Raw genomic sequence first — 26,023 nt, forward strand, 5'->3', positions numbered from 1 at the left:
ATTGGATTAAGACTGGGCGGCATGGTGGAGCAGCAGGTAGTGCGCGTGCCTCACAGCAAGAAGGTTGCCAGTTCAATTCCCGGGTCGGGCTGGGCCTTTCCGTGTGAAGTTTGCATGTTCTTCCTGTGTGTGCGTGGGTTCTCTCCGGGCAACGACTGGCAACCGGTTCAGGGTGTACTCCGCCTCTACCCGTTGACAGCTGGGATAGGCTTCAGCCTTGAAATGGATGGATGGATTAAGACTCATCATACACATTAAATGCTTATTTTCCTGCCCCCAACTGTCTGACCTCTGCCTCCACCAAGGTTTTTATAGTTAGCAAAAACTAAACTAAAACTGAGAGTAAAAAAAAAAAAAAAACATTTTAGAGAAAAATTTTAAGTCAAATTTGTGAACACATCAGGCATGAGGCATTGGTGCTTCAGGGTAATTGAGACTGGGATGACGCTCAGTCAGTCCCTCCTACACCTGCCTTTCTACACACCTCTGCTGAACTTCTCACCCCTGTCAAATACATCCCATAAAACTAAAACTGATACAGAAACTATTCAAAACTAAAGAAAAATTTACTACACTACACACACTTTACTAAAAAGTAAACTGAAACAAGCAACTCTGGAAACTAAAAGAAAAGAAAGACGGAATAATCCAAACTTTTATCAGCTATATTAAGTCTGGCTTCCACTCCCTGTCTGCACTGGAAAAAAAAAAAACGCTAATCATTGCGTAAAAACTTTATCTCTTCACTGTGAGTGTGTGTGTGCGTCTCATCGTGCATCATGACACACCACGTGCAGCCGCGCAGCTCGCGCTCAGCGGAGCGGTGGGAGTGGGAAACTTCAGGCCGCTCAGGGGTGGGACTGGGTGGGCCGAGCTGCGAGGACGAGGGGTGTGTGTCCGCTTTAAGTACCGCGCAGTGGGATCCATTTCATAAATAAACTGATCCAAGATCGGAGCGAGGGAAGAAGTAAAACTTTGGACGCTGAGGGATAATTACTGAGGACGAAGCAGAAGACTCACCGCTGACCCAGAGAAGAATCCGCACAGATCATGTAAGAGATTCAGTGGCTTGTCTTCATGGCTTTCTCTGTCCTATCAGGGGGGTCTTAGGTGAAGTGAAAACTTGACCTCACAGCTTCTTTTACGCAGGAGAAAGTGGTTAGAGTTAAAGGGACGAGCCTCCCATGCAGAAGAAGAACAAAAGGCATGTATTTGCATTTTCACTGAAGGCATATTCATGCCAAAATATATCACAATATAAAATCTGGATTTGCTCCATTCAGAAGGGCTTTTCTTGAACTTCAGCATCTTTCCAGTTCTGCTTGAAGTTTTGGGTTTGAACTTTCTGAAGTTTGGTTGCTACAAAAATCCAGTTAATCAGTTCCCCAGGTGGGTTTCCAGCAGATAAGAAGTTGGTTTGCTGTTCTCCTCACTTTTTTTAGTCTTTTCCATGTTCAAGAAAGAACACTCAGTGAGTTCAGGTATTTCTATGTCCTCCGCCTCTTTGGTTGGTGGCCAACCAGCTGCAGCTGATCCCATTTTCTTTCATCAGAGACCTTGAGGTTGTGTGCAGTGCACAGGCTTTCTGTTTCCTTTGCTTGTGGTGGCATTCCAGGCTTTATTTATTCAATACATGAATTAATTTTACATGGGACCAATCTCACCAGACAAGCAAGCAATTGACAGCTGGTGTTGTTTGGGAACTTGAATTTGAAGCACTTATCTCAGGGACCAGTGTGCATACCAGCCGCGCTGGCATGCCAACACAAACCGACTGAACAGAAGTGCAGAGCTGCAGAGGGAGAGGGCATAATGGAAGAAGCGATACATGTGGTAGTGATAGGCAGAGGGGGCGAAAAGATGAAGTAACACTTGTTTTCAAGCTTGGCTGAGGTTTGTATTAGAAGTCCATTTAAGTTTGTGCATTTAAGTGTGAGGGAAGAGCAAGGCTGCCAAAAAATTAGTCTGGTGGAATGGCTTTTCAAGGTTTTTTTGGAAGAATGGATGACTCTAATTGGGCAATTCTAGGCCACCTAAGGTGCAGTACTGAGATAACTTGGCCTTTTTTAAAAGCCTCTGAAGATGCAAATTACAACAAAACAGCGTGAAAAGCTTTTATTCAGTTGTAACGTTTCAAAAGAATCCACATTTGCTGTGGTATTGGGCCAATTCTAATTTCATCTTCCATCCTATCACCCCAAATATTTGGTCTCCCATCGTCTGAGTGAGAAGAAAAAGGCACGGAAGCTCAATTTTACACAGTGAGCCTAAATCCATCGCTTTCTCACTAAAACCTGTTCAATCCTGTCAAGCCTTTCACTTCATGCCGATCCACACGCTGGTTCCTTTTTTTTTTTACTAAAATTAGAGGTGGAGCAAAGGCAGTACAGCATGGGTCAGAGAGCGTGACCAGTTTTGGGTGGAGATCATGTTGCAACACACTCAGCTGACTTGATCCATTGTGTCTGTCACAATGATTATGAATGTATGCACCAAATATTTGGAGGATTTGGAAACAGTTGAAGGGAGGGGAATGTTATCAGACCTGCAGATGACCTCAAGGAGTAGAAAAATCTGGAGGGAATGATAATGTGCGCCCACACCCACACACACACATTCTATACTTACACACATCGATCTTGAGGGTCTGGTGCTCGGAGCTGCCCCTCTCTACCACCTCCTCCTCAGCTGTCGTCTGCCCTTTGAACTGACATAACTTCACTATCGCTGCCTTTTTCCCAAAACCAGTCACACTCACAGCTGCTTGTCTGTATGAAAGAGGTGTAGCTTTCCTTACATAATCCCATCACGTTACCTGTCCAGCCTGAACTTTTAGCTTTACTTTGCAAAGCAGAATGCTAAAGTTTAACAAAGACCACACAAAGAGATACATTGACATCGGCCCGTGCACACAGCTAAGCAGGCATGCACAGATGCTATTTGACCATTTGCTAAACCCCTCGCCTAAAGAGTGAAGTTCAGTCAGCTTCACCGCCGTATCTAGGAATGGCAGTGTGTTTATCTGCTCCAACCACCTGACTGCAATTACCTCCAAAGACATCCAAACAAGGTTATGTTAGAACAAAATAACTTTTATTGCATTTTATACATGCAGTATATATATATTGTACTTTAAAGATAGGGCTAATTAGCCTTAGCTAGCAGTGCAAGAACATGATACAACACATGGATCATCAACTGGTGAGGATGCTAACGTTTTGTGTGGCTATAACTTTAACCTCAGTCTTTTAGCATTATGTCATGCAAGCAGCCATTAAGTCATTTTTAAGACCCTTTACTTAAGTTTTATAAATTCAGTTTGCGGGGAAAAGTGAAAAACGGCAGCTGGAAGGGTGTTTGTAAAAATGAGAACATCACCCTATAAAGCAAACAAAATGTGTTTACTTAACAACACTGCATTTCTCCTGATTCTGTGCATTACTGCAGCTCATTACAGTTTATGAGTGTTTAACAAGAGCAAATAAAACTGCACTGCTCATTTAATGTCTGGGTAATATAGATTTATTTTTGCGTGCAGCACAAAAATAAACGTATAACGTTAAGATGGAGAAGGTGCAGATGCTGAGAAAACAGGCAGGAAGAGCAGGATCGGAGAGAAGGTCCTCCTCTCCCTCCCTCTGCTTTTCGCTCTTGTAAACATTTTTTGTTTTCATTTTCCTCATGTTGACATTTGGTGTTTGACATTTGACCCTGATTTTAAGATCTGAGTATGGACAGGAAGGAGCGGCTTATGTTCAGCGTGACAAATGATCAGCTTCAGCTGTGATTATTAGTGCCCTGTGTGAGAGTGGGGATGTGACACTGTGATGAATGTCCACATCAGCTACAGTACCGGACACCTTCACCCGCAGTGTATGCACAGGCACAGAGACGTGCACACAAAGTGCATTATTTCACAGCTTGGGTGAGGCAGATGGAATCCAGCTGCATGTAGGAGGTACGTCAGATCGCTCAGGGAGTGTAGCCGACGAGGATGAAAGGTTAAATACCCCCGAATGCCTTGGGAAAGCCTGGTAGAGCCGAGTGCATTTCTGGAACGTGGTAATTGTGGGAAAAAGTGAAATAAAAATTGCAGTGGCTGGTCCATGATGAGGAGATGAAAGACGAATGTTTTTTAAATCAGATTATTCTGAAAACAAAGTCTCGGTACACTGAAATGTACTGTAGCTCGCCGCCATCTGCCACATGTTCCTCTGTTTGCATCTCTTTCTGTTTACTGTGCGATGTTTTGAAGCTGTTGGACTTTTTCTCACTTTACTTCTAGTTGTTGCAGATAGGTTTGGTTTTATTTGCACCTCTCTGAGATTTCTGCTCTCGAGCTAATACATTTGTAATGAAAGGAATTTTGTTTGTGATTGTTATTATTTTCTTTTATTAGATTCCATTTTGCCCTTTCAGTTGGCCATTTACACATGCATCTTAATGTCAGCAGAGGCAGGATGATTCACTCGTCTTGTCTGTGTAACGTAATCAAAGAATGACTCAATATGATGGTTGCTGCAGTTTTACTCCTGAAATCGAAATAGCAATTTTCTAATATGTCTCCTAGAATGCCAGGTGAGAGGTTGACAGTAAGAGGGACGTCGGAGATTGGGCGTTTCCCGGGAGCAGCCCCGCCCACCAGGGTGGAGCTGACCATTCACAAAGAGGGCGAGAAGAAACAGGAAGAGGGAGGCTGTCGCCGCTGGTTCAAGAAGATGTGTCCATGTTGCTTGAAGCGCCAGAGCAGCGCCTCCTGTGATGTTACAGATAAGGTGAATTTGATCAAACCTCCAGCCCCTGCGCCGGCCCCGGAGCCTGCCAAGCCGAAGCCTGAGAATGGAGAAGCAAAGGAAATGGAAGGTACAGTCACAGACCTTTGGGGTGAATTGTGGTATGAAATTGTTTGGACTAGATACAGACACATACTTAAATTTTCTGTTAAACCTTCCTGTCTCAGAAATAAAACTGACGGTGCGATCTGTGGACCTGCTGAGCTCCAAGACGGGTCAGAACAGACAGGAGCATCACACTGACCTGTATCACGGGGAGGAGCTGATCATCCGCAGAGGACAGACTTTCCAGATAGAGCTGGAGCTCAACAGGCCCTTCAGTGCTGACTCTGACAAGTTGCACCTGGACATGAAAACAGGTATGGAATAGATGGACAGTGTGTGTGTGTGTGTGTGTGTGTGTGTGTGTGTGTGTGTGTGTGTGTGTGTCGTCATGCCCTCCAACAAAATCTATACTTTATATGATGAAGAAATATCAGTGTGATCATTAGCAATGACCGAGGTGAGTAGCAAAGCAAAGCAGCAAAACAGCAAAACAATAAAACAAACAAAATAAGAAAATGTCTGGATACAACTTTCCAGCAATTTCAAGCGAGCAAGAGACAGATTAAAGAGGAAAAACAACAGAAGCAGTCGATCCAACAGTTCCAGTGTTGAAACTTGTCATTGTTTAGTTAGACTCTCCCTGTCTGTTAATCCAGCTAACACAAAACATTCCAATGACATTATGTATGATATTATTGTTACAACAGCAGAACAATAATGTTGGGAACTAGCAGTCATACCTAAAGTAACTGAAGAAAACAGAAATGATATTGTGATTAGAAATAAATTCCACATGTTGAGTCAGCAAGTGAGCATAGAGGTCTAAAGCACTAGCTGAAAGTAAGGGATAAACAGTTGGAATAGTTCACCAAACAGATGAATAGTGACACAGCCAGGAGGAATGTCTAAACAGAAGAAATGAATAGCTAAAAGTAAGAGATAAACAGTTTGAATAGCTGAATGTGTCAGACAAATCTTTGAAGTAGAGCAGATTTGGAACATGATGGGTGGTGTCGATGAAGGGGTTGAGCCCATCTGACATGGTTGTGGTGGTGCGTCATTCAAACAAACGTGGGAGCCGCTGCTCTCAAGCCACAGAGGACATTGTTGCTATTCAAGGTGAAGAAACTGATCTAACGTGCAGAGCTGGTGGAGTGCACCTTTAACCGGCTTTCGCTGCAGGCCCGTGTGAAACGCAGCGGAATGAACGACTGACTCAAAACAAGCACGGGAAACGTGGTTGACATGCCACGCATAGCGAGCACATTTAAATCGAGCAGCAGTTCAACCATATCTCCACCACAAGCTTTGGATCCCACCCACCACCCCACAGCGTTAACAGTTTCCAGACCTCAGGACACCGGACACCTCTCTCTGGTATTTAAAGGCCTAACACTGCAGCGATCCACTGCTCACTTGGGAATAAACGGCTATTACATCACCTCAGAGAACGCAGCACATCGTTACATGGGAAGAGGGGATGGGAAAAAGAATTGACAGGCACAGATAACTATGCAAGCCACCCCCATCCGACAGGTTGTTGATCCCGAGTCAATTTACAACAAAGTCGCTCCCGCAGAAAAGAGACAATTTAACATTGATTTCCTTTAGAACGGGTACACATATGTGAAAGAGGAAGTCCTGGCTGCAGTCGGGTGGAGAACAATGGTTTCTTGATAAACTCCACATTCGCTTCAGCAAATGGCAGCTAAAGCCCAGCAGGGTGCCACAGAGGAAATAGCTCAGAGCAAAGCACCCAGTAAGTCTTAATCCAGCAAAGAGGTTAGAATTAAAGTTAGTGCAAAGCTGTTTTAGCTTTTTGTTTGTTAGCCTTCAGCGAAACATGAAGTCTTGTAAAAGGAAACATTGGGGCTAACTGTCATAAGATGAAACCTTCACGAACACGCTTTGCCTTCTGCAGAGATGTGTGAGTGTGTGTGTGCGTGCGTGCAGTGTGGGAGGTTTTATAGCCCTGAAATTTTGTTTACTGAGACAAACCATGCACAGCGGGGTGAAGGGCTGTGATGCATATGTGGTTTACAGTTTGCTATGGTTGTGTGATCCACAGTGGAAAAAGACTAACAATCACTGTGACGTGAATAATGGAGTTTACTTCGTTCTCCATACACATGTTGCGGTGACGTCCTTCCACTGCTGCCTCCACTATCAATCCAAATTTTCAAGGTTACTTGAGAATCAGAAAAAGGAGAGAAGTGAAAAGCACTTTGCTGAGCTGCACCGCCTTCACCCACACATAAAAAGAATGGTTTCAAAATGCTTTACACAAACACAGAATGTACAAGTTCATGTGCATATGCATTCAAGCAGATGGACTAACTAATGGATGTTTGTCATCTTGTGCACTGGAGGTGCATCAGTTCTGTTGCTTTGGCCTGAAAGGTTGTTCAATTCAAATATGAGAATCTCTACCTGAATTGCAAATGTTTTGCTAGTTTTTGTTGTTCTTTTTTTTCACTTAAAATGTTTTGCTAGCTGTTTTGTTAGCTGGACATTTCAATAGCTCTGGTGGTTCACAGCAGGTCAGCTGCAAGCAGTTAACTTTGATTTAAAAATTTTCAGAAATGGACTCTTTCCAAGAGTTAGATGAGAAGACAACAACTCATCAGGTTTTTGTCTGTGCAACTTCTATTGCTGTGTTTTTCTTTCTGTTTCTTCTTTGTTGGAGCATTCTGGTAAAACATGACTCAAATGTAACCTGTGCGCTGTAGGTCCCCTGCCCACGGTGTCCAAAGGCACCCACGTCATCATTCCACTGGTGGATCACCTGGAGGATGAGCGCTGGGAGGCCAAGGTTGTAGAGCAGAACGGCAACAAGGTGAAGCTGTCCGTCAACTCCCCATCCAATGCCGTGTGCGGCCTGTACGGGCTCACGGTGACCAGTAGCTCTTCAACAGGCGAGACAGCAGCTACTCACAACTCCAGCAAGAACATCATCATGCTCTTCAACCCTTGGTGTGAAGGTAAGATTGGCAGCGGGTGTGAACAGGAACGTGGATTGAGGGCAGGAAAGTGGAAGAGAGACAGGAGAGAGGACAAGTCGTATAAGTGATGAGAGGAGAAAAATAATGGAAGACAAGGCAGCGTTGCATAACATATCTGGAATGATTTACATACTATCTGGCTTACTATTTGGTTTGAGGCCAAATAGCTGCAAAAAGTCAAGATTTTTCTTGCTGGAGAACTGTCTGACACAGGCCAATTTCCAGGGAAAGTGTTCCAAGAACATAGCTGCTGTATTACAAATCGCGTCATCGCTCTGATAACAAACACTGCTGCAAAGTAGGTTTCTGTTCAGCCATTTCATCTGCCAGAGGAATCCTGATATAATGTTACACAGGGGTGAGAAAGTCCACCACAGTCCATGAGTGTGTTGCTGTCCATCAAACAGCCACAGTGTGACCCTGAGTGTAACTATGGCGCTTATGTAACTGCACTGGGTATGATTGGTTATGCCACTTACTCACCACACTGAAGTGTGTTTGTGTGTATGTGTAGAAGATGAGCAATACCTTCACTGGAATCATTCATAACGTCTATGCATACACATATGATTTTTAACCTTTGCTCATGCATAAATCAAACACTTATGTGCGGATCTTCATCATATTTTCAAAATGAGCTTTGTATCAAAAAGGTGATACGAGCTGTAAACACGGTGCAGAGTGCAATTAATCCACTCTCTTAGTAAATTAAGACTTTTCTCAAGACAAATATTCAGCTGATGGAGCAACAGCAACAAACTGCTCAGCTTGGTTCTCCGTCCGCGAGGAGAAAGTGCTTTCCTCCAGTAAAAATTCAAGGGTTACAAGAATGTTGACCATGAAAATTCAGCAAAGTGTAACAATACAAAAAACGTTCAGTAGCATAAAATCTAAATGCAGTTGAGACGCGTAGCAGAGCTGTGATGGTGTGGCTTCTCAATGTGGCATGGCTCAGTGCTTTGGTGAAAATGATCACTTGCTGCTGCGTGTTTCCAACATTTAAACGGCGATCTCTCTGGGTTTTGTACACTCAGATATGATTTTTAACCTGTCCATATGGCGTTCATCAGTATTTTTGAAAATAATTCTTAAAAGAAAAATGGAGGTCTTCTTATTCTGCTGTTTCTTTCAGTTCCCTGAGCACTTCAAACCAAGCACACAGGATATTTGACAAAAAGAAGTGTGTTTGCAACACAGCAACATAAAAAAACCGTGGACCTGGATCTGATAAAAATACATTCTGTCTTTCATTATGGGGTTGCTGTTTTTGGCAGCAAGCCCGATCTCCTCTTCCCTCTTGCAATCTCTTCTTCCCAAAACCAATCCTACCCTCTTGCTCATAAAAGTCAAAATCCCACAATTACTGTATGAAAACGCCACGGGGCGAGCTCAGAGTAATCCTGCAGCTGGTGACAACCTGTCCTGTCCCTCGCCTTTACTGCCTCCGTGTGTATTTCCTGCCTTTCTATGCCTCTCCCGCCCAGCTTTGCTCACGTCTTGCTATCTGTTGACCCGATCCTCACTCCATCTCCGCGTTGCTCTGTTTTCTGGCCTCCCCCTCCTTCCTATCCTCCTGTGTGTCTGCGTGTGTGTGCCTGCTTCTGTCTGCATTGCAGAAATATTCAGTAAGAAGCGAAAATCACAATTATCACAGCTGCCAGATGCTGTCAAGCTCACCTCCCTCTACTTTCTCCTGTAAAATCTCGAGACACTCTGTTATGCTCCACTCTCCCTCCACCCTTTCCTTCTCAAGCATAACTTCCCCTCTTTCTCCCCCTCGTCCCTCATGACTTTGTTAAACCTCTTCCTTCCACTTAGTTTTTCTCATGTCCATCCTGAGTACTCCGATACTCGAACCTTTCTTTCTTTTTGTCACGTTCCTTTTCCCCGCCTACCGGAAATCACGGTGGCAACAGCGAGAGATAAAAGAGATGGAAAAACAAAGATTTCTGTAGCTCATGGTAGGCGTGCACGCCCAAGTCTGGAGGGCTGATGTCACTCAAAACAGACCTTTTCCCATAAATGAATGTGGGCCCCACTGCAAGGTCCATGGAGTCATTGTGTTTCTTAACCATTTCCTGGCCTTGGGGACTCCTCATTTGTGAAAAGAAATCACATTCTTCAGTGATTTTGTCACTGAAGAGTTAAATAAAGCAAGATTGTGGCTCACTTTCACAGAGACGGAAGGAGACAAAGTCTTTACTTGAGTCTGTGTCATTAAGTTTAATCCAACAGTTTTACGGAAAAGGGTTTAATTGTTTGTTTTTCCTGTCAAAGCTGCTTTAATAACACCAACATTGGAGATAACTATATACACTGCATAACGGGAAATCTGAGTAAGACGAGAACTTTTGTCTGACAAAAATATTTCCTCTTTCCAGGCAGTTTTTATGTTTGAGGGTTTCCCTTGTTTTGAGCTTTTTTGCCTTTAATTGTCTTGATGAGATATTCTAACTTCTTAGACATTTATTTCTGGTTTTGAGTCACTGAATGGGTGGCACAGTGGGGCAGCAGGTAGTGCACGTGCCTCACAGCAAGAAGGTCGCCGGTTCGATCCCCGGGTCAGGCGGGGCCTTTCTGTGTGAAGTTTGCATGTTCTTCCTGTGCATGCGTTGGTTCTCTTCGCGCACTCCGCTGTCCTCCCACAGACCAAAAACATGCTCATTAGGTTAACTGGTGACTCTAAATTGTCCTTAGGTTTGAGTGTGAGTGTGAATGGTTGTCTGTCAGTATATGTTGCCATGCGACCGGTTCAGGGTGTACCCCGCCTGTCGCCCGTTGACAGCTGGGATAGGCCCCCCGCCACCCCGAAAGGGATAGGCGGTATAGAAAATGGATGGATGGAGTCACTGAATGCTTGAAACTAGAATTTCCAGACTTTTTTGATCGACACTGACAAGTGCAAACCTGCTCTGTCAAAGTCAGAATTTCTTTGTATCCAGACAAATGTACTTGTTTTAGTCTGATGGCACTACTTTTAAGACAACTGTGGGCCTTTGAGGCCAGATATTTAAGATTTTCCCGTTCTCTTGGGGATATTTTTGCTCATTTTAAGTAGCATTTCTACCATTTTATTGCTTTGTTTTCAAGTTTTTGCTGTGTAGTAATATTTAAAAGTAAGGAATGTTGAAGTTCCTCTCTTAGTATTGATTAAAGCCCTAAAAACTCACTCTGTCGATCAGATTTATGTATGCAGCAGTTTTTTCCATGAAAAAACAAAACCCTTAATGCATTAAAATGCTATTCTAGCAACTTCTGAGGACGTCCTTTCTCAAAACATTTTTTCTGCGTGAACAACCCGTAAAGTTTTCTGTAATGACTGTAGTCACCATCTAATTCAGCAGCTTAGCTGTATGACAAACCGCTGGGTAACGTTAGCTCTCACGTTACAACTACCCCAAGGTATATAAAACGTCCCGTCAGCGTTTGAATCATAATGGAGCTTGGCAGGCTGACGTAGGCTAACATTAGGTATGTTGACTCGTGCTCGCTGTGTCCCCAGGTTAAATGGATGGAACTGCGTTTTTTTATTCAGTTTTATAACAATCCCAAGTTTCTTCTGTCTCGGATTTTCAGATCCTTTGGCAATAAAGGTTCACCATTTCTCCTTTTGTGACTTTACAATCGAAAACAGAACACGTCTCCACATCATTTTGAAAATAGTGAAACCTAGCTGTCAAAATACTGATACATAGCTACACCTGGCGTCCTCTCTGATACCCCCACAGAAAGCCCCACCCAGAAATTGACAGGATTGGTTTGTTATATTTATGTCTTTTAGCATATAATAAAACCATATGGACATGTTAACATGGTTCAAAACTTGCTTTTCTCTTGGAGTTGGTCTTTAAATGTATGCAATGCATGATGAGAATCTGGACTCTCAATGCTATTAAAAGACAACAGTTTATGGATGCAACGTTTTCATGTCTTCCCAGAGGACACGGTGTTCCTGGATGACGAGGAGGAGAGGAAGGAGTACGTGCTGAATGACACAGGGAGGATTTACTACGGCACAGAGAAACAAATAGGCGCTCGCACGTGGAACTTTGGGCAGGTATGGATTAACAAGACAAGATGTGACATGAAAGTGCTGAGCACATCTGCTTTTGCATGTCATTATGTCACTGACTGTGGCACTCAGCCCCTTTGCTCCTACTGATCTTCAAAACAGCCATTTTTGATATCTCTCAATTACTGTACTAAGACGTGAGTTTAACCCAAGATATGATCCAAATCTCTGTGTGAATGAGCTGTTTTCTTTGGCTGATGAGGGTTTTTTTTTTTTTTTTTTTTTGTAGTTTCATGATGGAATCCTGGAAGCATGTCTGTTTATCCTGGAGAAGAGCGACATGCCTGCATCTGGTCGAGCAGATCCTGTCAATGTGGTTCGAGTCATATCTGCCATGGTGAGTTTTAGTTTCTATTGACATCCATATCAACGTTTAGGGGTTAGCCAGGATTTTAAGAAATGCTGTCATGAGTCCCCCAGTGCTCAAGTTTCATTTAATGAGTTAGCTGTTAAGCTGTATTACACCAAGCTTTGAAATGCTGTTTCAGAGTCTTCTTTTGAATAACCTCAGGTTGCTAAAACCCCTAAATTTCCAGGAAAAATGCTGACAACACAATCTCAGTGTCTTTATTATTAGCTATGGCCTTAATCATTGTTCTGCTTGGAAAATCATGACTGTACTTTGTAAAAGAGAGCAGTCACCTGTAACTGCCTGTGTCACCGTCCTCTTTTCAGATAAACGCTCAGGATGACTTTGGGGTTCTGGTAGGGAACTGGTCTGGGGATTACTCTGACGGAGTGTCTCCCGCGGCGTGGAGCAGCAGCGTGGAGATCCTGAGGAAATACCACTCGTCCGATGGAACGCCTGTGTCATATGGACAGTGCTGGGTCTTCTCTGGGGTCACTACAACAGGTGAGAAAAAATACAGGAGAGAGAGCTTGTGATGGTGTGTGTGCAAGAGAAAAATGTGTGTTTATAGAGACAGTTTGGAGCTCAGTGGGCAGTAGCAAGATTGCACATTGTGTGTGTTGTGTGTGTGCATGCGCAAACACCCAACGGGATTCAACAAAGGCCAATTTGATTAACGTGATCATTGCTTCCTGTCTATCAGGCCCTTTTCATTAGCTCTCTGTGTAACAGAACACTTCATTCATTGTGCGGGCATGCAGGGTCACTCACGTGATAGCTAGCTGACCCACACACACACACACACACACACACACACACACACACACACACACACATACACACACACACACACAGCGTTTCCCCCGACGCAAACCATAGCTCATATACACCCTAAATACCTCACACTGGCATTCCTGTCATATCTCCCACTTCTGTCGCCGATTGAGCCACATGTGTTGCTTTCATTCAGCCAGGATATAACCGTGCATTTAACCGTGCAAATTCCATCTCAGCAGGAAAATCTGAAGTGATTACGCTCAAGCTCTAGCGTCTGGGAACATTATTGGAGGATTAAATGACCTTGTAAACAGAGTTTTAATTAATCTATCGCTGTCTGCCTTTGTTTCCAGTGCTGCGGTGTCTTGGCATACCTGCCCGCAGTGTGACCAACTTCCAGTCTGCCCATGACACTGATGTATCCCTCACTACAGATGTCTATTTCGATGAGAATATGGACCCGATCGACTACCTCAATAGTGATTCTGTCTGGTAAGATGTGTCACTTTACATGGCCAGGACACCATGCACCATGCTGCTAAATCCAATCCTTAGGAATGCACTATATATTAAGATCTGCTCTGAAAGCAGTTCCCTCTAACTTGAAACCCCAGAGATGTCACGCTCTTTCAAATATTTGCAACTCCTCCGATACTGCAGAGACTAATGTGGTACCTCTCTGCTCTCTGGCAGTAAAGTAAAATTCTCCTAGAATGATCTGTACTATTTCTTCTTCCTTCTGGCTACTTTTTACACTTTTTAACTCAAACTACAAAGCAAAATTACACCAGGTACTTGTGATGTAGCTAAATAGCTTAGCTCCAATTAGCTTAGCTTTTTTTAGCACAAGAAACTGAAAACAGAGGAAAACGATGTACAAACATGGACTTTCATTGTGCTAAGATAAAATAGTTTATTTCCCAAATGGTCAAACTATTCCTTTAAATGACCCCAAATTAACATCATTTAATCCCATCTAGGAACTTCCATGTGTGGAATGACTGCTGGATGGCAAGACCAGACCTGCCCCCTGGACATGGAGGCTGGCAGGCTGTTGACTCCACTCCCCAGGAAACGAGCCAGGGCACCTTCCGCTGCGGCCCCGCCTCTGTCAGCGCCATCCGCTCCGGCCAGGTCTACCTCAAACACGACACGCCGTTTGTCTTCGCTGAGGTGAGCGCTAGAAAGTGGCAAGTGTGCTTTAACAGAGGTCTTCATTATTTAGTCCACTCTAGGTGCGTTACCAAAGGGAGAGGAAGGTGGTCAAACTTCATTGTACGTACACACAATTTAAAAAGGTGTCCTTGGAGCTGGAATAACTATGTGAGGCGTAACTCGTGAAACGTATAGATTTGATAGACATAATTTATTGCTTCTCAGCAGACACCTTCTCCAGCAGTATGCATTGTTTTCAATACTCAGCCATGTTATTCACAGAGGAACCTGTACAAAGGAAAGATAATACATCTAACTGATGCATACTTGAAAGTTCACCTTCATCATCAGGACCTAATGGTGCTTGTTGGTACTTTTCTATAAGGTCAACAGTGATAAGATCTACTGGCAGAGGAACCTGGATGGCACTTTCAGCCAGATCCACAGTGAGAAGAAAGCTGTCGGCCACTTCATCAGCACTAAAGCAGTGGGCTCTGACGAGCGGGCAGACATCACACACCTGTACAAACACCAAGAAGGTAGCGACAAGCATATTGTACTTTGCTAATGGTATTTTGCCCCAGATTGATGCTCCAGAACTAGACAGAATTATTTCTACACTACCAGGAACTATCTTAAAATGTCATGATTAAATATTTTCTTGCTGCATAGATCATTTCACTGTACATAGATTCCCCTCATCTGACCCCTCACCAGTTCACCTTCTCTTCACAGTTTTAAAATATATGTCTCTGTTTGCTTTGTTTGGAGGACTGTGGGCCATATCTCTTGTATCTGTCAATAAATCCTCAAGCATCAGACAGGACGAGGTGCACTCACCGTCTCCTCCCTCTTTACCAGGTTCGGAAGAGGAACGTATCGCCGTGGAGACTGCCAGTCGCTATGGCAGCAAGCCAAATGTCTACTCCACGCCCATGGCAGAGGATGTTAGTGTGGAGGTGAAGATGGAGGGTGAGGGGCCCAGGATGGGTGCTGACGCCCAGCTGAGCATCCTGGTGAAGAACCTGAGCTCGCAGCCTCGTCGGACCACTCTGCACAGCCAGGTGGCCGTCATGTACTACACTGGTGTGCTGAAGGGCACCATCAAGAAGGAGCAGATCCTTTTGGAGCTTTCGCCCAATGAAGGTTAGCTTTCCAGCTGAGGTTAAAAGCCGCTCTATGTCACAAAAGGAACTTTCCTCTCAGCTCTGCATAGAGTTTTAGCGCCTTGCTGCTCTCATCAGTGTTGCTTCCAGCTGCAGCAAACAGCTGTTTTCAGCAAAAAAGCCAGAAAAATTGAGCGCACACCGCCTGTCCAGAATCAAAAATGGACAGATATTTTTTCTCGTGGAGTCAGTGCTGCTAAAAGGAGAGTGATGAATGCTGATGTTGCAATTGTTAGCTAACTTTTCCACTCCGCTTTAGAGGGCAATAATAGCTTGGTGTTGTGTTTACAGCTTGTTTCTGTTGCCCCTGAGTTCATTCAGGTTTAAAACAACCTTCCTTAGCTCAATGAACAGCAGCCAATGGCTGCAAGTTACAATCACAAGATAATGGTAAACCCTGGTGTTCGATATCAGCCCCAGAGAATATTGAATTGAGCAAAGGTGTGTTTTTTTTGCTTATTACTTTCATTTGTAAAGGGAAGAAAGTGTCATTTCTTGTTTCAAAAGTAAATGCTGTGATCTCGCCCTGATGCAGTCTAATGCACTGGAACAGCCGGAAAGTCCGGGCTGTAAATTGGAGTTATTGTCAAATAGATTTTTTTGCATGGCGGCATTAGCAGAGTGGAATAGATTTAGGCAAAAAAAAAAAAAAAAAGTTAAACTGTGTCATCTGATACGTAATGGAGAAAATAATTTGGCAAATTGTGTTCATTTTTAAGTCAGCAGAATCACAATCCAAGTTTACATTTTGGGAAACACACATATCTGCATTCTTGCAGAGAGTTAAACGATCACTCTCATGTCTGTACGGTAAATATGACGCTACAGGTAGCAGCCAGTTAGCTTAGCTTCGCTTGTCTGTACAAAGACCTGCAAAAACAAGTTGCTTTGTTATGGAGGATTATGTGTGTGTATCTGTGACTATTTTGGACATTCTGCAGGGTGATTCACTCTGGAAAGTCATGTGTCTGGCCATGAAATAGCCAGACACACACCCCCCATAAAGCCGCAACCTTTTTACACCCTGGCTTTTGCTTGGATTAACAAGCAAGATTTAACATGTTAATTGGTGAACTTTGATGGTGCTGGTAAATGGATTGTTACATTTGGACAGAGCCAGACTTGCTGCTTCCAGGTGTTTCCAGTCTTTTTGTTTAGCTACTAGGCTAATAATGTACACAGTAACAATGCTGAATACTAAGCCCAGCCCATTTTCTGTACTTCCATGCAGAAAGGACCATTGAGTTTATGCTGCCCTACCAACAGTACCAAAACCAGCTGGTGGATCAGGCAGCTCTGATGCTGACCCTCTCTGGAAGAGTCAGCGAGACCCAACAAGTATTAGCCAACCAGACCACCTTCAGGCTCCGTACACCTGACCTCACCATCACGGTAGGTTTTGTTTTTATATTGCAAATAACCATTTGTAGGATCATAATATCACTCCATCTGGATCAGAGAAAAATTATAGGAAAAGGTTTTGTTCAGGCCTCCTGACTCATTTTCAATGACCCTCTGACAGCCTTTGGGAGACGCTGTGGTTGGTAAGGAGATGGCAGCCAAGATTACCTTCACCAACCCCTTGCCACGCATGCTAAAGGGAGTGGTGTTCAGAGTGGAGGGCCTGGGTCTGCAGAAGGGCCACGAAGTGGTTGTAGGGTAAGAACATGAGACACCTCCCTCTATTTTTGCCTCCTCATCTCTGTCATCCCCTCTTTTGTACTAATATCCCACTCCTCTTTCCCCCTCAGTGATGTCAGCGGCCACTCCACCGTGACATTGACAGAGCACTTCATTCCCACCCAGCCCGGACCCAGGAAGCTGGTGGCGTCGCTCGACTGTAAACAGCTCACACAAGTGCACGGAGTGGCTGATATCGTGGTTCTGGAGCAGTGAGAGTGAGCAAGCATGATCACTTCCTGTCCTGCTCCTCTCACGTCACCATTTCCTGACAAAACAGAAACATAGAACCTCTGATTATATGAAAACTGTTTATGTATCTTTAAACTATCTTGTTTTTTTGTACTACAGATATATTTTAAATCTATGAATAGACCATTAACAGCTATAGCATTATTAGCATTATTGAGTTGAAATGATAGAAATTCACACTTCTACCTTGCTCTTAAATGTCAAAGCTGTGGTGCATGCAGTGGGGTTTAAATGCACGCACAGCAAGTGAAGCGCTTTAATTAACCGCCATTTGTATGTTGATTGCATAGACTGTCCTAACACTAGTGCATTTCAAGACACTGAACAAATGATGTGAAGGTGGTAATGTAAATACTGTATGTGTGTTATTCATATAGCTGAAAAATATGTGAAATGCATTGTCAGACAAAATGAACCTCACGTGGCTTACATGAAGTTGGGGGTGGGGGGTGGGGGGGTTACTGTGAGATGCTTTTATAGGGAATGATGTCAACATTGGCAGTGGCATTTTGTAAAGGGCACATTGTAATTTCCCTTTTTTTTCCTCCTGTTACATTTGACTGAAGAATTTTTAATCATTGAAAATGATTGTTTGAAAGATTAAGATATTTTTAGATACACGCGGGATGTAAAAGGTCATTGAAATCATCAGATGAAATGCAAATTCATACCATCCCCTTTATTTTGAAAATCAGTGAGTTACCGCTCACAAAACTGGATGCAAACCTAAATGTTCCCTGAGGAAGAAGCCTGTGTGTGTCTGTCCGTCACGTGTTTATAACAACACTGACGTCAGCGTTACAGTGTTTTAGTTATCTAAAAAATTGGCTTAATTCACCCAAGTGTGTCATTTCAGCACTCTAACTACTATGTGAAGGAAACTATTTTAATGATATGACACTATTTATCTACTTAGAGTGTTTTTGTTTGTTTGTTTATTTTGTATTGTGTTGTCTTGGTAATAAAACTTACACTGACATGATTACTTGACCTCTGAGTTCTTTTCTACTCCCATACATCATCAGACAAGTCTTAACTGGAGTGAACGATGATGGAGATGAAGCGACGAGCGGTTTCTTGTATTTTTCCATTTCTGCAATCGAACCTTTTTTCTTGTGTGTAGCATGATCGGTGATCTGCCGCGTAGTGACTCATTTCAACTGTGCGACTTTACGCAGGTGACACACCTTCACCGCATTTCATTTTTCAGGATAATGCTGATACAGCTGCAGGGACAGGAATGTGTGATTGTGACATCTTCGACCTGCATGCAGAGGTTTTGACTGTCCTTCTCTGACATGCTGCGGCTGACACACTGGACAGTTCAGGCCAGGCTCGAGGTCGGGGAAGACTTGGCTTGTCTCCACTCTTCATCTCTTTTGTTTTGCTTCCAACTGTTTTATTTGTTGCAGAGTGTAGAGCTCTAATCTCTCATTTGACTGACGGCACACTAGCTTAAGAGCAGCGGTGGAGTGGAACTAAGTATATTTACTTTGAGGTGGATGTACTTGATGCTACTTTATACTTCTACTCGACTGTGTAATAGAGGGAAATACTGACTTTCTACTCCAATGCATTTATTTGACAGCTCTATTAACAGCACTTTTCACATTAAAACTTAGCTAATAAAATCTATGATGACTTGATAAAACATGAATAAATCCATAATACTTTTCAAATAACATATGATAATACAAGACTTACGGGGGCAACTCTACTGCCTAAGGAGTACTTTTACTTTAAATGATTTATTTTGAGGAAAACACTTGTGCACCAAGCTTTTTTATTTAGTTTTTCTTTTGAGCTTGTAATGGAGTATTTTTATATTCTAGTATGACTTCTTCTACTTAAATAAAAGATTTGACTTTTTCATCACTGCTGATGGGTTGACAGAGTGAAACAAAAGGAACAGGCAGCCGTGGTGGAAGGTAATCAAGTACAGTTACTCTACACTCTGCACTTATCTACTTGAATATTTCCTTCTTATGTCTACTTTTCAGGGAATATTGTACGTTTTACTCCACTACATTTTCTGACGTGACCATTAAATGAAATTCATTATTTTAGACTCAATTAATTATTAAAGTTGTACAATGGATATAACACTGACCTTTGTACCTTCACAGTGAGCACTTGTGCTCTATATTTTGCTGATTATATTATTGTGCTTTTACTGATACAACAGTTTCACTTCCACTATCCATTTTTGACAGGCAGAAGCCTAAAACACACTAAAATCTATTGGAAATGACACTTACTACTGACCTCTACTGGTTGGGCGACAAAGTGCGTCACAGTGGATTTCTACAGTAGCACGGGAAACATTTGGTCCAATAAGCTTTTATTGTTTTCAAGGTATAAAATACAAACAGCTCTTTGATACGGTGGGAAAGATGTGAGAGCCAAGCATGAATCAAAGAAGAAAACATCTCATACAGTACTGAAGTCTGATGTCAGGCACATGTAAAAGTGGGAGTCAGTAGCTATTTGGCCGCTTTGTAATGCAGAAACCCAGAGCAACCAGTGTAATGTTTGTGTTTCATTTACTTTTAAAAATGCATCAATGGGCAACATAGCTTGAATTCAACTATTACGGAACATGCTTATAAATAAATTTGCTGACAATTAAATTAAGTCATGTTATAAATAAATCATGTGCGAACAATACTAAATTGAAAAAAGCTTACATCAGTTAACAAATGACAAAATAACTATACGACAGTAAAATGAATCAGGACAAATAACATTCAAACTCATGTTGAGCTACAATATGCCCACAAATGCCCGAATGCAAAACCAACCATTGTGCTTCACATGCAAAGGTTTCAGTGCGAACACAACATGAACTATCTGTACTCTTTCAGTCCTTTCACACACACAATCATACGAAAATACAAACACTCACACAGATGATCAGTTCACAGAGTTACATATTTTTTCCACCACTCTGTTGAACTCCTCTGGTTGATCAGCATACACGTTGTGAGAGGCGTCATTTATCAGCTGCACAGTGGACAGACAAGGAAATAAAGATCACTACAGCGGTCAGCAGTAAAACACGACATGAAGCTTCTACACTGAAGAAAAAATAAACAGGAACTGAACTAAAATTCAATTAAATGATCTTTTAATGCGGACTTGCACATCTTAAGACTAATTTGATAATCTCTCCCTCATAACTCTTCACTCTGCATCTCTACTCACCTGCACTTTGGTGTGGGCCTGGTTCCTGATCTGGACCACTCTGTCCCCAGACGAGCTGTCCACCCAGGATCGTGCTCCATACAGCATGGTGAGGGGCATGGAGGGGGGCAGGAGGTGAACACGCTGCAGCATGGGCCTCTTAGCCCAGCCCAGAGACTCTGCCATGGCCCGGAAACCCACCTCACCACTGGGAGGAGGACGGGAAATGGAAAAGGTTGCAGGAAACTGGTCGGCTTTTTGAATGTTCTGTTACTAAAAATGTGACAAAGTGACGCGGGTGTTGGCTTACCTCGGGGTTTGTGCATTACAGTGGTAGATGTACTGCGTCATGGTATCATCATCAAACAGGTCTTCGAATTTCCTTTTGAAATCAGGACGGAATCTGTTCACCAGGCCTGGACCTGAATCAATGGCACACTGTAAGACGATGGAAAGGGTTTGACGAGGCACAGCGCTCTGTCAGATAAACAGGAACATGTCTTACCCCACGGGCCTGCTGCTCTGATCACAGCCAGTGGGTTGAAGAGGGAAACCACCGCTGCAATAGCTTTTACCCAGCGTGGAATGGGCGGCCTCTTCACAGTCTCTGCCCCCTGACCCTGACTCTCTTGGGTCTGAGTCTGGGCTCGCTCAGGGAAACCCCAGGGGTCCACCAGGATAAGATGTGACACTCTGCAGGAGGAGAATACATTATAACATCTTATCAACTGGCATATATTTGTTATCATCATATGCACAGCAGGAGGTAGTGTGCAATGCTGTTTTTCTGGATGCTACCACTAGGAGGTGCCAAAGTCAGGCTTTTTTTTACATTTCCCATTTTAAATATTTTGCTAGTTAACAGACCTGTTAACTATGCGTGCTCCCTTTCACATTAAACATTGTAATTTGATCCACTGTGCATATATTTATATATATATATATATATATATATATATATATATTAGCAATATAATGTCCTTGTATGTGGACACCAGGCCCTTGTAGAGCAAAATTGTTGTCTAGACCACAATACTAGGTCTAGACTGGCAGGCTGGCTGTTTCCAGTCTTTGTGCAAAGCTAAGCTCACTCCATATTTACCATACAAACATGAGAGTGGTATTGAACTCTTGCCCAGTGCTAATAAGCTAATTTCCAAAGATGCCAAACTATTCCTTTACTAGCGTGACATTTTTATTGTATTGCTAACCAGCTCCAATAAAATACCATAAATTGGCCAAACATCCAGCTGCAGCTATTTGCCCATGATTATTGGATATTTTATATGCTATCCTAACAGTATTATTACCTAGAAGGGTACTGGATGGCGTAGGAGGTAGCCAGGTACCCCCCCAGACTGTGTCCCAGCAGAATCATGTTCTCCAGACCCACAGACTGCCTCCACTGCTCAATAGAATCCACAAACTGCTCCTCTGCCTTGGCAGCATCTGAGGGGAAGGGGGGCCTGGAGCTCCTGCCAAAGCCCAGCAGGTCAAAGGCGTAAACAGGCCGTGACCGACTCAGTGCCTCAATGTTCCTGATCCACAGGCCTACCCCTCCTCCAAAGCCGTGGACCATCACCAGGGGAGTCTTTGGGGCTTCAGAAAAAAAAAGACGTAGAGGAGTTATAGCCGAGGTCTTACACTGCATGCAGCACTGTGGGATTCCAGCTGCTCTTCCTGATAAACAAACAGATTGAAGGGAGGGAGATACCTTGTTCTGCAGGTTTGCGTGCCATCTTGTTGGTGACGGTCAGAGTCCATATGCGATCCTGGTTTGGTAGGGTCACAAACCTCGCCCACAGGTCATTCTGAATACCTGTTGGAGCAGATAAAGAGGAGCACTGATTACTGTCACTACCCCAGTGACATAACAGTTACCACATCAGTGTCACATCACACAGAGAAGCTCCACACGGGGAGATAGACATTTCGTATGTCATTCAAAGTGCTTGGCTACATTGACATTAGCTCGTCGTCTTGATAGAATCTGCCAGTAAAAGTCAAAACATTCTCACAGGCGAGAATCTTGGACTCGGTAGTCTTCAAAAGGGACATGGAGGTTGGACGCCAGGAAGGCCACCAGCTCCAGACTGGACTAGATCTGACAGGAGAGACAAAGACAGAGGCATGAAAAGAATGAGCAGATAGCGGCTAGCACAGGAAATACATGCTGAACGTGTAATACTAACGCCACTGGTGAGAGTCCAAGGTTAAAGTCAGTGTTATCATTACTTGAATGGAGCGTTGGTACTGCACGCCATCATGCTGTCAATCAGAGTCACTGCTGAGACCCACAGCACTGATGTAGTGCTCAACATTTATCATTACTGCCTCTAATCACTGAAGAGTGATCATCGTTTAAAGTCCACACAGTTTACTGTGTGACGCATACTTCTACAAACTAGGGTGAAGCCAACCTTTTAATCTTTAGGGCAGAAGCTACAAAGGTGTGTAAACTGAGCTGAGGTGAGGTGGGTTCATACCCCCCACTTCCTCTTTGATTGGAGGTAGAAAGAGGCCAGTGTCACGTTTCTACCTCCACCATCAACCCACCAGGTACACCGCCAACACCTTCCACCTGGCTATTCAAATTTGCTGAGTCATCCTAACTCACAGCTGCACTTTTCCCCAGTGCCACTTCTCCCACTTCAAAAGACCTTTTGACAGGAGTGGCAGATTAGGGTAATCTCCCTTAATCAACATTATTTACAGTGTACCAAAGCTGTGGCTACTACTAAATAACCCAAATATTCTTGCAAGACTGATGTAGGAAGTTACAGTGAGCCAGTGACTGGCTACTTTTTATGGTCAATTTCCACTGATTACACTACACCCTTTTCCTATTCCTGTCACACAAAGCTTTACTGGTCATTGTCTCAGTGTCATATTAATATAAATGGAGGCGGCTGCATTTATAGAACGACAAACTATTTGTTGTTTGTTTTTGAGTTATGTCACATTTGACATACGTATGAAGACAAGAACATTTTACACAGGATTTAGGCACAATGGCACAACACTGCAGTAAAGTACTGTATTACAAAGACCCCAATAAATGTGCTAAAGACGGAAAACGACACAATGAACACGTCCGTTTTTTTTTGTTTTTTTTTTAAGTTTACCTAGCGTGTGATGTAACAAACGGACAGTGTGCTGAAGGAGAGAGTATTCGGCTGTATGGTTATCTAACTTACTTACTCTGTCTCACAGTCGGTGTGTATCGGAGCTGTAGCAGGATCCATTGGTGATCATATTCCAGTGACTATATTCAGCTAAACTGAGTTACGAGGTTGTCAACACGATCCCTTGGTCCTGCTTTGTAATTAAACTACTGCAGGCTAGTTTCTAATGTTTTGTAACGCATACATTCCTCGGTCAGCTGACCGACCACAAAGATGGTCTATTGCGAAGATGCATCAAAATCAGGCATAAAGCGTGACTCATACCGCAACTAAAAGTCTGACGAGGCGTTCACACGACATGAAAAAATAATATTAACCATGTGAATTTAGCAACAGGAGCACTTTACAGTGTTTATAAGCGATCAACGGTCAAAAGGACGGGCCATTACGAGTGTTATTTTAGGGTACTGCTGTTGCTGTAATTGTCACAGTTGTTCCGTGTGTTTTGTGTGGATTATTAATTCGTGAAATTCAAAAACGGAAAAAACGTCACATTTATGTGAATCTGTAATTAACAAGTTAGGCACTGGGGCCTGGGGTTCAGAGAAAATTGGTAAGAATACAGAATGCAGTTGACACAGACACATCTCGAAAAAATGTAAGAGGAAAGCATCTTCTCATGTTTTACACTTCTCTGCTGGACAGTGGGCGGCGACAGTCATCAACGGCTCGTTGCTCTTCTTTCCGAGCGACTCGGAAGATATTTTTTGTAACACCAAAGCCGCTTCCGGTTAATGGGGACACGTCACTCATTCTACTGAGGAAGAGGACCTGTGCAGAAGTCGTTTGTTGACCTATTTTGTACAAATTAGACAGCAAAATCATGTCGAATTCCGTCATATCGGTCATTTCTCGGTTTCTAGAGGAGTACACCACCACGACTCCCAACAAGCTGAAAGTGGTGGATGCATATCTGCTGTACATCTTGTTGACGGGAGCGCTGCAGTTCCTCTACTGTCTGCTCGTCGGTACCTTTCCCTTCAACAGCTTTCTGTCGGGCTTCATCTCGTGTGTGGGTGCTTTCATTCTAGCAGGTAAATTCTTCTTCAGTGAAATGTTGTGATGTCTTGGTGAATTGTACAATGCGTCAGTTGGAGGGTTTCAGTCAGTCCCTGGACTTCGGGCCCACCAGTGAACATGCGTGAAGACACAAGTTAGCTTCCGAAGCTAAAACGTCATGACTCAAGGTGTAACTGCGTAAGAATGTAATAGATAAACATTACTTAAACATTATCATTTCCAGAATTAAAGTGTACACTCAATTTAGGCGCACATACCTTAAACTTAACTAGTCTAACAATGCAAAAGCTCTGCAACACATCTTAACTTCATGAAGGTTATAATGTTCAGTTTTTGTTTGTACTCAGTTGTGGTTGTAGAGAAATAATTAGCATCAAACAAAAGATACTATACAATGCAGTACAATTCAACAGCACCACAGACTGAAGCCATAATGAACACAGAGTGGATTCAGTTGTGGGACTGTTGCACCAGTTTTGCCCAGGTGTGCCTAATAAACTGGCAACTAGGTGTACTGTGGTGTTTTTAGAAACCTTGTAGATAGAACCGTGCTCCTCAGAGCTCCTACAGACAGCTAAATAACTTTTGAACTTCTCCATAAACTTTCAGCCAGATGAGCTTTAGCTGTGATAAGATGGCAGTGAAGCATTGAACTGCATGATTAATCCATTTGATTTATCGTTTGGCTATGAAATGTCAGAAAGTTATGAAAAATCACCAAGATGACCCAGAGATATTCAGTTCACAGCGATTAGAAGACCGTTATACCAGCAGCTCCTCACAGTGGAGAAGCTGGCACCCAGAGTATGTTCAGCACAATAAATCATTGGATCCATTATTAAATTTGATAGATTATCAAAAGAGCATAAATCAGACACAATTATGAGGCTTGTTTGTCTTGTTTCCAGTTTTTGTCTTGTCCAAACATACCGATGCCCTGTAGTTCTTACATTCAGAGCCCCGTCTGTGAAAATGTAACCACAGCAACAATAGCAGAGCTTTATTGTCATTTCAAAACATGACCTGAACATCCCATTTATGACGTTTTATATGCTAAACTAACAATTATCAACTGTCTATCAATCATCGTGCCTTTCAGTGTTGATTATGGGTCTAAGGACTTCGACTTGAATGCTGAATCCATCATGTCTTCTTTTTTTTTAGTGTGTCTTCGTATCCAGATCAACCCACAGAATAAAGGAGAGTTCCTGTCCATCTCCCCAGAGAGAGCCTTCGCTGACTTCCTGTTCGCTCACACTGTCCTCCATCTGGTTGTGATGAATTTCATTGGTTGAAACAGAAGCGCACCTGACTCACAGTGTCCCGCCCCCTCAGAAGGTGCAT

At 43.1% G+C, this 26,023-nt stretch overlaps 3 protein-coding genes across 3 annotated transcripts; 2 read left to right on the plus strand and 1 right to left on the minus strand.

The window, feature by feature from the left end:
* The first annotated feature begins 932 nt into the window (after nt 1-932).
* Nucleotides 933-18,273, plus strand: tgm1l1 (transglutaminase 1 like 1). Its single transcript, XM_070974210.1, has 14 exons — nt 933-1,052; nt 4,571-4,863; nt 4,961-5,152; nt 7,568-7,819; nt 11,779-11,897; nt 12,142-12,249; nt 12,588-12,765; nt 13,392-13,530; nt 14,019-14,211; nt 14,579-14,732; nt 15,055-15,339; nt 16,591-16,751; nt 16,882-17,018; nt 17,111-18,273. The coding sequence occupies exons 2-14, from the start codon at nt 4,572-4,574 to the stop codon at nt 17,253-17,255; spliced, it is 2,355 nt and encodes a 784-aa protein (XP_070830311.1). The 5' UTR covers nt 933-1,052; nt 4,571; the 3' UTR covers nt 17,256-18,273.
* A 1,344-nt stretch (nt 18,274-19,617) lies between these two features.
* On the minus strand, nt 19,618-23,827 carry abhd4 (abhydrolase domain containing 4, N-acyl phospholipase B). Its single transcript, XM_070975114.1, has 8 exons — nt 23,676-23,827; nt 22,493-22,578; nt 22,189-22,293; nt 21,785-22,073; nt 20,980-21,167; nt 20,785-20,896; nt 20,496-20,682; nt 19,618-20,294 (listed from the first exon to the last, which is right to left on the minus strand). The coding sequence occupies exons 1-8, from the start codon at nt 23,717-23,719 to the stop codon at nt 20,205-20,207; spliced, it is 1,101 nt and encodes a 366-aa protein (XP_070831215.1). The 5' UTR covers nt 23,720-23,827; the 3' UTR covers nt 19,618-20,204.
* A 559-nt stretch (nt 23,828-24,386) lies between these two features.
* dad1 (defender against cell death 1) lies at nt 24,387-26,023 on the plus strand. The gene is made up of 2 exons (XM_070974563.1): nt 24,387-24,693; nt 25,844-26,023. The coding sequence occupies exons 1-2, from the start codon at nt 24,483-24,485 to the stop codon at nt 25,972-25,974; spliced, it is 342 nt and encodes a 113-aa protein (XP_070830664.1). The 5' UTR covers nt 24,387-24,482; the 3' UTR covers nt 25,975-26,023.

The sequence above is a fragment of the Chaetodon trifascialis genome, chromosome 11, assembly GCF_039877785.1.
Source record: "Chaetodon trifascialis isolate fChaTrf1 chromosome 11, fChaTrf1.hap1, whole genome shotgun sequence".
Lineage (NCBI taxonomy): Eukaryota > Metazoa > Chordata > Actinopteri > Chaetodontiformes > Chaetodontidae > Chaetodon > Chaetodon trifascialis.

Excerpts from the sequence above, each read along its gene's own strand:
- tgm1l1 (XM_070974210.1), top strand. The coding sequence starts at position 4,572 with ATGCCAGGTGAGAGGTTGACAGTAAGAGGGACGTCGGAGATTGGGCGT. Across the intron at positions 14,733-15,054 it reads CCTGTACAAACACCAAGAAG|GTTCGGAAGAGGAACGTATC; the intron begins GTAGCGACAAGC and ends CCTCTTTACCAG. Across the intron at positions 16,752-16,881 it reads CACCTGACCTCACCATCACG|CCTTTGGGAGACGCTGTGGT; the intron begins GTAGGTTTTGTT and ends ACCCTCTGACAG.
- abhd4 (XM_070975114.1), bottom strand. The coding sequence starts at position 23,719 with ATGGATCCTGCTACAGCTCCGATACACACCGACTGTGAGACAGA. Across the intron at positions 22,579-23,675 it reads CACACCGACTGTGAGACAGA|ATCTAGTCCAGTCTGGAGCT; the intron begins GTAAGTAAGTTA and ends CTCTCCTGTCAG. Across the intron at positions 20,295-20,495 it reads AGGCCCACACCAAAGTGCAG|CTGATAAATGACGCCTCTCA; the intron begins GTGAGTAGAGAT and ends TCCACTGTGCAG.
- dad1 (XM_070974563.1), top strand. The coding sequence starts at position 24,483 with ATGTCGAATTCCGTCATATCGGTCATTTCTCGGTTTCTAGAGGAGTAC. Across the intron at positions 24,694-25,843 it reads GGGTGCTTTCATTCTAGCAG|TGTGTCTTCGTATCCAGATC; the intron begins GTAAATTCTTCT and ends CTTTTTTTTTAG.